The sequence below is a fragment of the Perissodus microlepis genome, chromosome 14 (assembly GCF_051167445.1).
Source record: "Perissodus microlepis isolate ML-2025 ecotype Zambia chromosome 14, ASM5116744v1, whole genome shotgun sequence".
NCBI classification, from domain to species: domain Eukaryota; kingdom Metazoa; phylum Chordata; class Actinopteri; order Cichliformes; family Cichlidae; genus Perissodus; species Perissodus microlepis.
The window spans coordinates 26,323,697-26,338,911 of NC_140474.1; the positions used below are offsets into that span (position 1 = coordinate 26,323,697).

General features: G+C 40.4%; 1 protein-coding gene across 1 annotated transcript in view; it reads right to left on the reverse strand.

The window, feature by feature from the left end:
• Positions 1–15,215, reverse strand: part of sphkap (SPHK1 interactor, AKAP domain containing) — a 118,108-nt gene that overhangs the window by 44,452 nt on the left and 58,441 nt on the right. The window contains exon 2 of the mRNA XM_084949967.1: positions 12,690–12,789. Within this exon, the coding sequence (XP_084806093.1) occupies positions 12,690–12,733 (44 nt within the window). The 5' untranslated portion in view covers positions 12,734–12,789. The remainder of the gene's footprint in view (positions 1–12,689; positions 12,790–15,215) is intronic.

Consider the following 15,215-nt stretch of genomic DNA (forward strand, 5'->3'; position numbering starts at 1 on the left):
ACTGATCTGAATAAGGCATTAGTTGTAAAGATTTCCAAAGCTTAATAATTGATGAAGAAACGCTGTGAATGGCACGGGGGTGTGCGTAAACAGTCAGATCAATGCTTGCTCTTCGACGGGCTAAGTTTAGACTCCCGTTACACTCGGCGCCACAAGAGCGGTTTATCAATATCATTTATTAAAATCGGTGACAGGCTGGACTCCCGGCTGCAGAGAAAAGGGGGCTTTCTGGATGCTCACGAAGCGTGAAATCACCTGGTGAGTGTGGGGATAACACAGACGAATAAACCCTGAGTGGGAATATTAATCTTAGGAAAACATCTGTCCTTAGAGAGGAAGAGTGCAGGCAAGCTGCTGCTGACTCATTCTCTCTTTCTCACCCTCTCATCAATGCTTCATCAAACATCCAGCGTCTTTCCTTTGGTTGTTGGTTTTTTTCCTCTTCATTTTTTCCCCATCTGATACGACCCAGTAATGTGCTTTCATGTTTCAGTAAACATTTGCTGGGTACACAATATTCTTTATCCACAGAAGTGGAACTCTGGTTTAAACCCTAGAGGTATTTTTCTTTCCCCCATTATGAAAACATAGCCTTTGCTTTGTTTGGGAGTGATATTTTGGAAATGAAAGTAATCATTAGTTAACATTACAAAAAAAGAGAGAGATGAACTCTTTCAGCCTCGTAAAGACACAGAGGTCAAGATGTGTCAAGTGTTGTGGCTAAAAACTCTGCTTTAAGCAAGGGAGAAAATAACCAGGATTAAAACATAAGAAGCTTTATATCTTCTTAAAAAAACAAAGTTGGAGTGGAAATATAACCCACCGTGGAGCAAGTCAACATCTACTGAAGCAGAGTGTCACGAGTTTTTCCATTAGGCAGTGACACACAAACACCTGAATGACTGAAGTAGAAAAATACTAAAAGCCTCGAATCTTAAATAAATCCCTGTTTTCAATCATGTTATAGCAGTTTTTTCCTATGTAGAGCAAATGTGACGTCAGTTAAACCCAAGATCAGAGTGCTCTGTACGATTATGGGGATTAATGATGATGCTTTGACATTGTCAGGTGGCCAGAATTAAGCACCACATGATCAATAATTTATGAAGATAATAGACAACAGCTGTAATATGTTTCCACTGAGCAGCTCACCCTAACAAGGACAAGCAGAGGTGAATGGACGGATGAATGGATCTCACCCTAACATCAACTGACAAGTTAATTCATTTGTCATATGTTTAGGCCATTTTCCATTTTAATCAAAATGTATTCACATTGCAATTGACCATAATCCATACAATAATTATGCATAATTTATTTATTAAAAGTAATTAAAACAAATACAGTGTATGTAAAGATGGTCAGTGTTACGGCTCTATCAGGGCCTGTTGTGATTTTGTCTTTCCAGCTTGGGGTGCCAGGCGTCTGTGAAGCTGACTCTGCTCAGCAATTAAGCGAGAGTACCCGAGGCCAGAGAGAGAAGGGCTCCAGGGCCAGAGAGGCTCTGTGTTGGAGCTTGTGAGGAGGGTGTTGATCATTTAACTATTCAGGACTTGCTCTTTCTGTTTAAAAGAGCAGCGTCTAGCTTTTGTTGTGTTTCTTTCTTTTGATGGGAAAAGTGGCTAGACCACCTAGTTTAATTATTTAATGAAAAAAATACAGTGTAATTTCCAGGTTGCCTTACTGTCTTTGCCTTTTTCAACCTGGACATTTTTTTGTTACTGCCCCACATCCCCTGGACTTCTTGTAACAGCTAGCGCTACTGCTTGGACTATCTTTTTTTTAATTGTTTAATAGTTTTAATAATTTATCCAGTTACCACATGGGTCACAGAGTGGAATTATCAGGCAATGCTAGTTATCTTGTTTAGCAACGAAAGAAAAGAAAACAGAACACAAGCGTCCTGGAAGTTCTGTTAAATAGATTCAACATCAGCACAACTCTTCAGCCTTAAAACTTCAAAATCCTCCCCTTATTTAATAAATTGAGGAATTTATCTACTGAGTTATGTAGCCTGTAAACAGTTCTGTTTCTACTGTGAAGTCTATGTATCTATCGACAACCCGAAGGATAGACCGCCTGCAGGGGTGAGAGGGGAATATATATATATATATATATATATATATATATATATATATATAACACAACACTAGAGGCCAACTCCAAGCCCATAGCACAAGTCACCATCAAGTGCGGGATCTACCAAGGAGATGCTCTGTCCCCACTGCTGTTCTGCATAGGCCTGAACCCCCTCAGTGAGATCATTAACAAGACTGGCTACGGATACCGACTACGGAACGGAGCAGTTGTCAGCCACCTCCTGTACATGGATGACATCAAGCTGTATGCCAAGAGTGAACGAGACATCGATTCACTGATCCACACTACCAGGCTATACAGCAATGACATTGGAATGTCGTTCGGACTGGAGAAGTGTAGTCGAATGGTAACGAAGAGAGGGAAGGTAGTCAGAACTGAGGGGATTGAACTACCAGAAGGCAACATTGCAGACATAGAGGACAGTTACAAGTACCTGGGGATCCCGCAGGTGAATGGGAACCATGAAGAGGCCGCTAGAAAGGCTGCAACCACCAAGTACCTGCAGAGGGTCAGGCAAGTCCTGAGGAGTCAGCTGAACGGTAAGAACAAGATCCGGGCCATCAACACCTACGCCCTGCCCGTGATCAGGTACCCTGCTGGGGTAATAGGCTGGCCAAAGGAGGAGATAGAAGCCACTGACATAAAGACAAGAAAGCTCCTTACCATGCATGGAGGGTTTCACCCCAAGTCCAGCACCCTGAGGCTGTACGCTAAGCGGAAGGAAGGGGGCCGGGGACTGGTGAGTGTCAGCACCACAGTCCAGGATGAGACAACGAACATCCAAGAATACATTGGGAGGATGGCCCCAACTGACCGAGTGCTCAGTGAATACCTCAGGCAGCAGAAACCCAAGAAAGAGGAGGGAGATGAGGAACCATCATGGAAGGACAGGGCCCTGCACGGTATGTACCACCGGCAGATAGAGGAGGTGGCTGACATCCAGAAATCCTACCAGTGGCTGGACAAAGCTGGACTGAAAGACAGCACAGAGGCACTAATCATGGCAGCACAAGAACAAGCTCTGAGTACAAGATCCATAGAGGCTGGGGTCTATCACACCAGGCAAGACCCCAGGTGCAGGCTGTGTAAAGATGCTCCAGAGACAATCCAGCACATAACAGCAGGGTGCAAGATGTTAGCAGGCAAGGCATACATGGAACGCCATAACCAAGTGGCCGGCATAGTGTACAGGAACATCTGTGCCGAGTATAACCTGGAAGTCCCGAGGTCAAAATGGGAGATGCCCCCAAGGGTGGTGGAGAATGACCGAGCTAAGATCCTGTGGGACTTCCAGATACAGACGGACAAAATGGTGGTGGCTAACCAACCGGACATAGTGGTGGTAGACAAACAGAAGAAGACGGCCGTAGTGATCGATGTAGCGGTTCCGAATGACAGCAATATCAGGAAGAAGGAACACGAGAAGCTGGAGAAATACCAAGGGCTCAGAGAAGAGCTCGAGAGGATGTGGAGGGTGAAGGTGACGGTGGTCCCAGTGGTAATCGGAGCACTAGGTGCGGTGACTCCCAAGCTAGGCGAGTGGCTCCAGCAGATCCCGGGAACAACATCGGAGATCTCTGTCCAGAAGAGCGCAGTCCTAGGAACAGCTAAGATACTGCGCAGGACCCTCAAGCTCCCAGGCCTCTGGTAGAGGACCCGAGCTTGAAGGATAAACCGCCCGCAGGGGCGAGATGGGTGTTTTTTTTTTATATATATATATATATATATATATACATATATATACACATATATATATGTATGTGTGTGTGTGTGTGTGTATGTTGAAATTCTGAGCTACCTAAAGGCTTTTACACACCGAACTTGTTAAATCTGTGTGAAAATTTCGGTTGTTATGGACAATATTTGTCAGATTCATCTATTCTCAGCACAGGTTCACAACAACGTAATTTCACTGGACTGGAATTTGCAGGATTTCTTTTTTTTTTAAACTAATTTTGGCTTTTCTGATTTTTCTTACACCGAATAAACAGATCTGACCAATCACACCACTGCATTTGGCAACACGTGTGCTTGTAGCTCAAAACGTGCACTGGTACTGAATCCACAGATGGAAATAGTGAAATAACACCATTTTCACTCAGACACACAGATAGATGCTACTCCAGGTAAATCGTCTCTCTGAAATGATTTCTCTGCCTCCGCAGATGTGACACAGCTTCAACTCCTGGATCAAACCATTCGATTCTCCCTGCTGCTGCCTTCACCTGAGAATCGAATGAACCCAAAATTTTCCTTTCTTCCTTTTCTTGTTTAAAAACATCAGGACCAGCTCAACGTGACTTTTTTTCACAGTAGACCTACAAATTTTGAGGATGACTTTTCTGGAAAAACGCAACAACTCGGTGTGTATAAAGGTTACACGAAGTTCGCTTGTGAAAAATTCTGAATTTTGTGTCATTCTTTCACAACATGTTTGAGGTACTAAACCGAAAGTGACTTATGGATGGCTGGGTACGATGTCATGATGCTTTAATAATCTGTACCAATAAGCTGAATGCTGCACTATTTGAGTCAGTTTTGATTATGCGGCAATGAAAAATTCCTGACTGTGAAAACTGCGTGTTTACTGAAAAAACACTTCAACTGACAGACTGATAACTTTCTATCTCAGCAGTGTGTGTGTGTGTTTGTGTGTTCAGCTTATAGAAAAGACTGTAAACACTGAATGAAAATCTCACTACACACAGTTGTTTAGATAGGGCAGCCCTCCTCCACCTCTCCTCTGCTCTCCTCGCTTCACTCATCTCCCCCATTGGAGGCGGCTGAGTGCTCCTAATCAGCAATCATTTGAAAGGTCATGAACAAGATGCCTGCAGGAGAGGCTGCTTGCTGCAAGCTGAATTTTGTCTCAGTCAAATGGTGCAAAGAGCTGGCTCTTCCTGATTTGTAGTTTAAATAAATTAGCCTGAGATCCCCTACACTGGATGTTTCAGTTTCTTCCCTGAGAATCTTCTCATGAGCGCTTTTTAAGCTTTTACAAAGAAACAACATTACATGAAACTAATTGTGGTTGTCTGCTAGTTTTTCAAATTAGTTGTGATTTTGGTATTTAACACCTTGCAAGGAGTCCATGGGTGTTGTGAAAGGTGCCCACAAATAAAACATATTTTTATTATTATAGTAATTCTCTCATCACAGAAGGTCTGCTCCTCTACACTGTTAGGAAAAAAGATCCCCTGGTTCCAGTGTTCAGTTTTTCACGCTGTTTCACCATCACTATTAACAACAATACCATAGAGAACCATTATTATTATAAAAACTCCTGATTTTGTTGCTCTGACAAGGTAAAATTTGAAAAAAAGCTTTTTCTTACACATATTTCATCAGCTGTAATTGTAATCAGCCGCCCCAATACTCTGAATCTTTAAATTTTGTTGTTTTCTAAACATTTTCTACATGATTACAGGTGTGCAAAATCAAGCACCCAGCCCTGCAGTCTTCCTTCCTTGTGATAGAATGGATCGTTCTAAAGAGCTCACTAAATTCGAGTGTAGTACTGTAAAAGGCTGCCGCTGCTGCAAGTTTGTCATATTTAATATTTTAAATATTTCTTTCCCCCTGCATATTCCACCATCGGCTGTAAGCAGTATTATTGCAAAGTGGACGAGTTTAGGAACCCCTGCATCTCAGCCATGAAGTGGAAGACTACATGAAGTCATAGAGCAGGGTCGCCGAGTGCTGAGGCATAAAACCAACAGTCTGCAGACTCAGAGTTCAGACGTCCTCTGGCATTAACATCAGCACAAAAACTGTGCACCAGATGCTTCGGGGTATGGGTTTCTGTGGCCCAGCAGCTCGTGTAGGTGTAATGTGTAACTGGACCCGCAATTCTTTTCTACAGAGTTTAGTTTATAGGCCTTTAAAGAACAGTTAAGAAAAGGAAACGGTAAAAAAGGATACATCTTTCTCCTTCAATCTGGCAAAAACATTTTTAAAAATGTAAGTGCAAACAACACAACTACTGTTTTGGGGTTTTTTACCACTACTTGGAGAAATTACTTCCTGAGGCCACCACTAGGTAATTGGGATTCATGAGAAGAGTCACTGACAAATGCAAACAAAAACATATAAGAAAGTAATTTAAAATCAAAACTAGACTAGTCGTTAATCCATGTTTTCAGCGTTTCTGCTGAGTTGAACTGTAGCTTGATCTTTAAGTAAGTTTCATAAGAGTGGTAGGAATGATTTCAGATTGCACTGAAATTTGTTCTTTCTTACTCTAAAAACCTGGTACATTCTCAGTCTTTGCTGACATGGCACTTTCACAAAGATTTCGTCCTGTCAAAGGGCCCTTCTGATTGTTTGTATGGTGTTGTGTGATCCAGTCTGTGTACAGGGAGTCACTGGGACAGATGGCAGAAGCCAGATTTACTCAAGCATCCTACAACCGTTATGCTGTCTCCAGGACAGATACAACAGTGTCCATCTGATCACTACAACCACAGAACATCTGCTCAAAGATCCTGGTCTGTGTTTTTGTCTACAATGTACTTTATATACATGTTTATGCGCTGTGGCTGTATCTGCTCAGTATTTGTGTCATACGAGCAGCTATATGCATGTTATTGCATATGTTCCTCTCTATACACAGTGAGCTCACTGCCTTATTATTTACCCTTAGGAGCTAAATAAAATTTTTACATAGGGTCATCATATATATGTGTGTGTATATATATATATATATATATATATATATATATATATATATATATATATATATATATATATATATTGTTTGCTGCGTATCAGCCACAATTGTGCAACAAACAAATCTGTGTGCCCTTAATGACCTTCAATCTCACTTCTTATTATTCCTGCTCCTCCATGTGGCAAGCCAGGCCTAGCCTGCAGCTCAGCAGACACTCCTTTATATGCTGCAATGGAATGGGTTTGTCTACTATACCCGACAGTATACAAATACTACTGATCACGATTCATGACTTTCACTCTCTCCACGGTAAACACAGTATAATGGACCAGAATGCGTGGCTGTTTCTTGGATTTATTATATCGTAGCGCTCTTATACTTACTGTACTTAACTCGGTATTTTTTTTCTAAAAACAAGAAAATTTACAAGCAGTTAGTATAAACCTTTATGCTCCCTTTTGCATAATTAATTTCAATATTGATATCAGGGATGTAAAACTGATCCTACATTGTGGGCCAAATACAGGCCTTTGATCTCAAGGTGGCCACATCAGTTCCATTCAGTTTCATTTGTAATCTATCAAATCACAACAACTGTCACCTCAAGGGGTAACCAGTCAAAGTCCCCTTTATGTCAGTGTAAAGAAGTTTAACCACACATTTGAACCCTGAGATATCTTAATGTAAGAAAAAGAAGTGCAATTTTTCTACACGATAAAAAAAAGTACTGCTTTATTAAAATTTTAAACTTTCATAAAACTTTAAAATATTCCCTTTTTTAAAGGCATATAGTTAGGCCTGGATTAGGTGACCTGAATCCTCCCTTAGTTTTGCTGCAATGGGCCTAGACTGCTGCAGGGCTTCCCATGATGCACTGAGTGTTTCTTCTTCACTCACTATGTGTTTAAACACCACTCTGCATTTAATCATACTTGTTATTAATCTCTGGCTCTCTTCCACAGCATGTCTTTTGTCCTGACTTCCTGCCCTCACCCCCAACCGGTCGCAGCAGAACCGCCCTCCCTGAGCCTGGTTCTCCCAGAGGTTTCTTCCCATTAAAGGGGAGCTTTTCCTTCCCACTGTCACTAAAGTCCTTGTTTATAGGGGGTCATCTGATTGTTGAAGTTTTCTTTGTATTATTGTAGGATGTTTACCGTACAATATAAAGTACCTTGAGGCAAAAAGTATAAATTCCAGAAAAGGTTATTGTAGCTCGTTGCCCAGACTGTCTTGTAATTATAAAACAAAGTTTATTTTTCTTACTGAAAAACTTTCTCTGCTTTATATTTCTAAGGTAGGTAGAGTAAAAACAGGAACTTTTCTGTCATTTGGTTTTCTATTAGTAATTACTTTGATGTAGTATGAATGTAGCAAATGCTATAACACTTAAGAAAACATCATTAAAAAACCAAAATCTATGCCATCCTTCACCCAAGCCATGCAGTCGGGCAGGATTGGACTCTTTACCCGGCTGATTCCGGCCCCAAGGCCTTATCTTTGACGCTCCTGATCTACATACATCCTTGAAAAGAATCAGCCTGTGATAGTAGTGAAACGGAAGACTTCAAAAAATAACACTTTAATAGGAACGTGACCTTGGATGATTGGAGCAGTTATCACATTGCATCTGGACAGAAGTTGAGCGAAGTTCACCTTATCTGCACGGTAACCTTGTGCTCGCACACCTTGCACTGCTGCTCTGAACCCGTTCAGGCTGTGTTCAGTTTAGCAGAGGACAAATGGTGACAGCAAGTGTAAAACCATCACCTCATTCTTCTTCTTCTTCAAGCCCTCTCATGAAAAGGTTGTCAACCCTTTTTTTTTTTTTTTGCTCAGCATGACATCACAGCTTCTCTACAGACATACAAATCATGGTGAGAGAGTTTAATCTGTTGCTCCAGTTTCCAAACAGTTTCCTTGACCTTGGTGGCAAACTGAGAGGCGTGATGTTGGAACAACACTCAGAACTGAGCCTTTCACACCTCCCACCATTGGCTTGAAAAGTCAAAGTTGCTCTTTGTGTCCTTCTGCAGAAAAATCAATGTTTTCTTTTTCCGTTACAGAAAACATTTTGCACTAGAGGGTAGACATGAGCTCAGCATGACTGTCCTTCTGTCGGTCTGTTAAACTAAGAGAAACACAGCCTGTATGGCAGTCTTGCAGTGATCCTGAGATTGGACACGAACCAAGCTATGATGAGACTTCTTGACCTTTGTTAGATCATCAACAAAAAGAAGGACAATCTATATGGATAGGGAATTGGATATGAAGGACATGGAAGCTAAAATCCATAGAGAAGGAGCCCAGGGAGGGCAGCACAGAAGCCACAGACCATTATCCATTAGCATTGTTTCGCTTCATGGTGAGCTCATTCATGCGCAGAGAGAAACTGAGAGAGGCTGAGAAAAGAGAGGGAAAAAAAATACAAAGGAAAATCATTGCTGATTTACACCTGCTGTTAAAGTCCCATCTTCTCTCTGATTAGTCTACTTCAGACATGGCCCCCTGAGCACAGATTACATGTTTACAGCACCACACACCTGCACACCACGCAAGAAATGCAGCCCCGCTCGCCACGCTTGCAGGAGAAAGCTCTTGATTTGACACTATTTTATGTTTACAACAAAGTAAAGCAGGCTCGCTGCCTTTAATACTGGTAGCAATTTTCCCAAACAATTTGGACAGCTCCTAGAATGTGGAGCTGGAGTGCCGTGTAATATAGGATCCCAGCTGAGCTCGAGCGGCTCCCTGTTCAGCTAGATCGCTATGAAAGCGCACAAAGGCTGCGAACCCAGCAGCTGACCCAAGACGACAAGATGCATCTTGCATCAAATACACGTGTCTAATAGCTGTTTAGGCTTTTACAGGTTAGACATTTTGGCAGTTGTCAGCAAATTTAAAATGATATTTGAGCTGCTTTAAGAATGGTGCTCTATAATTGAGCCTGGGGGCTGCTGTCCGACTATCTTGAACACAAAAATTTTGTGTCACTGTGGGTGCATTATGGGAAATAAATAACACTGGATGGTGCCCACTCACCTGAATGAAAAACCACATGGCGCATGAGCCAAAACAGTTTAGTTTTCCAACCAGCCTTCAGGTCTATTTTCTGTGGCCCCCAACGCATGCCCACAAAGACTAGTGATGACAAATGAATCCCATTCATGCACCTGTATGTATCCCACACATTCAAGTTGTTCTTTTCCCAAAGTGTAGTTTGACCTGCAATTATCTTCTGCTCTACTTCAGTGTGTCCCAGTTGATTGGGCCAGAATAATCGGAGCATCTGAGGCAGGTGCTTCTGATGCCCTTTACCATTTGTCTTCTCTGCCCTACAGCACACGTTCACGCAGCCCAATATTATCATCCTTATTCATCTATTCTTATTTATAGACACATTAAACTCTAGATGACTATGTCATTCCAGGGAAATCTGTTCCATGCACATTGTCCTTTTGTTCATTAATATTACATGTAGTTTAGTCTACCGACAGCTTTTTCTATCTACTAGCTAACAAAGATACCACTAATAGCTGGAAAAAATGGACAATCACATTTTCCCCTGGCCGAGAGCAGCACAACCACCATCAGGTTATTTCAGCCTCAGCCTGTCACTGGTGTTAAGTTACCACCAAAAAAAACCCACATCCCTCTGATATTACATGAAACAAACCCCCTCTCTCAGCACCATCTGTCCCATTTATTTTTCTGTCTGACGAGAGACTGGTGGCACCTGTTATGCAAGTCGCACTGGTGAGACGCCGCTGCTGTTGCCGTTGATGAGGTGTATCTCAGAGTACCATGCTCTCTCAGCAGCTTGGTGTCCATTAGTGCTTTATGACCAGCGATGTGCCTCGGCCCTCCCAGTGCATGTAAGTGCTTGGCTTTTCATTTTCCGCTCTCTCTGTCTCCCTAACCAAAGTCCCTGGGGAAACACCGGCTCGGGCCCGGATGATAAACTGAAGCAATTAAGTGTTGTAATCACACGCAGAATGAAGAAAGATGTCAATGAGGTGGAGCAACAAAAAAAAAAGCGTGCCCCCGCGTGGAAGAGAGACAAAATGCCTGAGTTATTGTAGGAGCCTTTTACTGCCTGAGTTTAAACAAAAAACGTATATATGGATACCTAACAGCAGCAAAGCAACTACCTCTCCGCAGAACCACAGACAAGCTGCATAAATCACATTTATTTCTGTGCTTTTGACACTGTACACCACAACAGTAGACCGTAGACCAAAAATCCAGATGTGACAGACTTGCAGCTGTAATTTAAGAAGTTTAGCAAAACCTTTTCATTAACTGTTTGGGAATTACAGCCATATTTATACATGGTCCCTATTTTCAGAGGTTCAAAAGTAATTTGACAATGCCTGCCAAGTGAGGGATGTTCCCTCATTATTTCACAACAAAAACAGCAAACTGACGCCAAGTTTAAAACTGAGGCAGCTGTTTAGTGCCAGAGAACCCATCTCTAAATGTGAGGTCTAAAAAAAATGCCAATGCAAGTGAAGGAGGCTGTCATTAGGCTGGAAAAAATAATAATAATAAAAATAAACCTTTCAGAGAGACAGAGAAAAAGTTTTAGGAGTGAACAATCAGGTCAGCAACACCAAAAAGACCTTAAAGACCACAGAAGACGACTTAAATGGATGATGACAGAAAAACTGTTTCCCAACAATAACCAAGTTGAGAAGACTTCAGGAGGCAGTTGTGTCATTTTCATAGTCTACAGTTATGAGATGGCTATGAGATGGAAATACAGAAGGTTTACAGTATGGTGGGAACCACGAGTTACACTCAAGACTAAGAAGTCCAGGTTAGACTTTGCCAGAAATCATAACTAAGAACCTTCACAACAATTTTTAGACAGATGAAGCCAAGGTTAACTTGTACCAGAGTGATAGGACGAGAAATGCAGGAAGAAGAAGAAACCACATCATCTGTCAAACATCGTGGCTGCCAGTGGATATGACTGATGACTCAAAGCATACTCTAACAGCAACCTAAGAGTTTTTCAAGGTGAAGAGATGGGATATTCTTCAATAGCTAGGTCTGTCACCTGATCTCAGGCCAATAGATCATGGTTTTCAGTTACTGAAGTTCAACAAACAAGCAGCAAATTAAGGTAGATTTTTTGGCCACTACAAACGGTGACATATGGGTACCATGGTGGGTACCCTTTGCTGTCTATGTTACTGAAAATTGTCACTTTCATACTGACAATAAATACTAAAACTACTGTTGGATTAGATCGCTACTCATTTATAACTGTATCAACAACAACAATTCTTCATAGCTGCAAACAGCAGGCACATAGCCCCTCCCCTCACTAGCAGCTTAACATGTGAAAAATTGACGGGCCACAAGTTAATGATAGAAGTTTAAGTATTACTAATTACCTGCATTAGCCATCTATTAAGTTAGAGGCTGGAAACGTCATTTTCCTGGGTATCAGTATCAAGTTTATATTATTGTAGAGTATTTACCTCACCTTGCAAAGCGCTTTGAGGCAATTGTTGTGATTAAATGCTATATTAATAAAACTGAAATCAACTGTATTGAATTGAAGCCCCTCATGGCAAAGTTTATCAAGGGACAAATCATAGCATTTGGTGACATCCATTTGGTTCTAGATTTCAGGCTGTTATTGTTTGAGAAAGATTTCCACACAAGCATTAAAAGTAGTATATTTAAAATTATGTCTGTTTGTCCAATTACTTTTAAGCCTATGAAAACGGGGGGGCTTTCTAGGATTTGTTTAATTCCTGAATATTCAAACTCTCGGATTAAAGCTAAAAAGGTGCTGCACAGAGACAAAACTATAAAAATGGATATTGTTCAAATACTTAAAAGACTGAACTGTAACTGGACCGTATGGTTCATGCAGGAAACCAAGAAAAGCAGAAAGTAATGGTCTTACAGCTCAGTGAAGGTCCGAAGCACAGCAACGAAAGCCGACAACATCTTCAGTCTTATTCTTGTTTTTCTTTTCCAAATTTCTTAATTTCCAGGTTCTGCACCTGAAACACACAAAGACACTTGAATGGTTAGACGAGTTTATACAAGCACATATACAACCACGCAATTGGTGTCAGAAGGTATGAACAGATGGCTGCCTTTCTTTGATGCCACGTTTGTCCTGCAGGCCCACATAGCCACTGTTCATGCCCACATGCAATTAAGGAAAGACTAAAAACAAAGCTGCAGGAATACACGTGAAATCAAATCGCTCAATATCAGCTAAAAAAATAAGCAATTTAATGCCGTAATCCAAGCAAGCAAGACAAAGTAAAACTAAAATATTATAGAGTTACATCATTAAACATTGGAAAAAATATCAAAACTATACAGCCAACGGATCAAATGTTTTACTTTTAATGTAAAAGTTCTTGTTTCGGGCTAGTTTATTTATTGTGTCTCAACACATATTAAGGTATTAAGTAATAAAGCATTGTTTTTGCTAATTTTTCACCTTTCTTGTGTTCCAACATTTTAATTAGTTGACGATGTTTAAAATTGAGAGCCTATTTGTGAGAATTGTTAAACAAAATTTGCACATTGTTGTCAAAAGGAAGGTAATGACCTCACAATTTTTAGCATTGCTGATGATGATGAAAGTGATAAAGTAACAGGGATACGTTTCCTGATATTAAAAGTGGCTTATCAACTTTTGTTGCAACTACTTTTTCTCCGTGTTTACGTTTAACCCACTGTAATCTATAGACAAGAAGGTACAGTAACTTCTGATTGTGTTATTAATTTGAAATGATAGTCACATAGCACTGTTGTCCTAGTGCTATGATGAGGTCTTGGAGGATTGTAATGAGGTTTTGGCACCAATTAATGAAGTTATTGGGCATTTTAATGAGGTCTGAGTAGAAAAGAAATGAAGTCATTAAGCTCGTGTTGATGTTTACTTTAATCTCACACACACAAACACACATTAATTGCTTATCCTATTACGATAAGGCTACATCCTCTTGATTAATAAAGATATCAAACCAGCTTGGTTCAAAAAGCCAGTGAGTGGGAAAAAAAACAGTTTGGTGAAAAATACTAATTGAGACAAAAAGACTGTTTGCAGCATTTTGCTGCTTTCTGGAAGTTATTTATTTATTCATTCATTCATTTATTTAATAGAATTAGCCAACAAAAATGTAACCTTTTGGTTTAACCTAATCTAATCAACTGCGCTAAATTAGATGCATAAAAACAGATTTATTTTGGATGCATTCATTGGAGCAGGAAAAAAAGCACAGACAAATTACATTCAGATTATGTTAAAATTACATGCACTCACATGCAACCTTGCAATACTAAAGATAGCTTAAAGTTGCTCTATTCTCAAACTTGATTTACACGTTTGTGGCTTTTAATGATTTCTTTGAACTGCTTTTTCGATGTATACAACGTGTACGTTTGAGTCTGCATGTATAGTTTTGTAAACTTGTGCCCTATTATTGTTTTTTACAGTGATTAAGGTACAATATGGTGTACAATCATTCCACGCTGGAAAAAGAACAGTTCAAAGAAATCATTTAAAGCTCAAAATTCATCCCATGCCTTGATGAGTGTAAATCTCTGAGCAAATTAAAGGCTTTTTTAATCAAAGTGTGCTTTAATATACAGTATTTTTTGTAGGCTAGGAATCATGTACTGTATCTAGCTTTGAGGTATAATAGTAATTGGCATGATTAAGTCATATCTTAAAGAATGAACAGTAACAAAATCTTATTTCAAGACCTGTAGTCTTTTACCGCACAGAAATTTTGGGGGCAGGTACTCCAACAACATGCTGTAAAGTTTTGAACACAAAAAGCAGACATTTGATCCTTCAAATGACTCAGTACTGAATTCTTTAGTCTAATCATCAGAGAATCACATTCTTCCTTTCTAAAGACTACATATACTTTTATTTTTGTTAGTTAAACTACAGGATGGCTTCATATTACATGACAGCAAAACCGTTCTGCTGAAACACACCATGCTTATAACAAACATCTCTGGCTCATCAGACAAGACAATCTGATTGGCATCTTCAGTCTCTGCTAGCACAGAGAAAAGAAACACATTCGATTGGTACTGTACGGTCTATGCGCAGCTAGAGAGGAAATAAATGATCTGCACGCCATGTCCTCTTTAATTTCACTTTTTCCATCAACCTCTGTGCATCAATACAAGACAATAACGCTTCTTTAACAGAAGAAAACATGGTGGGGGTTAATCCAGGAGACAGCTTTGATGTCTTATTGATTTGAAAGACTTTGCATTAGGCTACCAGAAATTCTCAGGCTGACATAACCTTTTTGACGGTAGTCTTTCTTCCTTCTTTGATCGAAATGAAGAGGCAAGCTCCAAGCAACGCTATCGCACAGAAAGAGACTTTTTTTTCCTAAGAGGTGTGTAAGGTCCCAAAGGCAGAGAGTGATGGCTAATTCAAAATGCT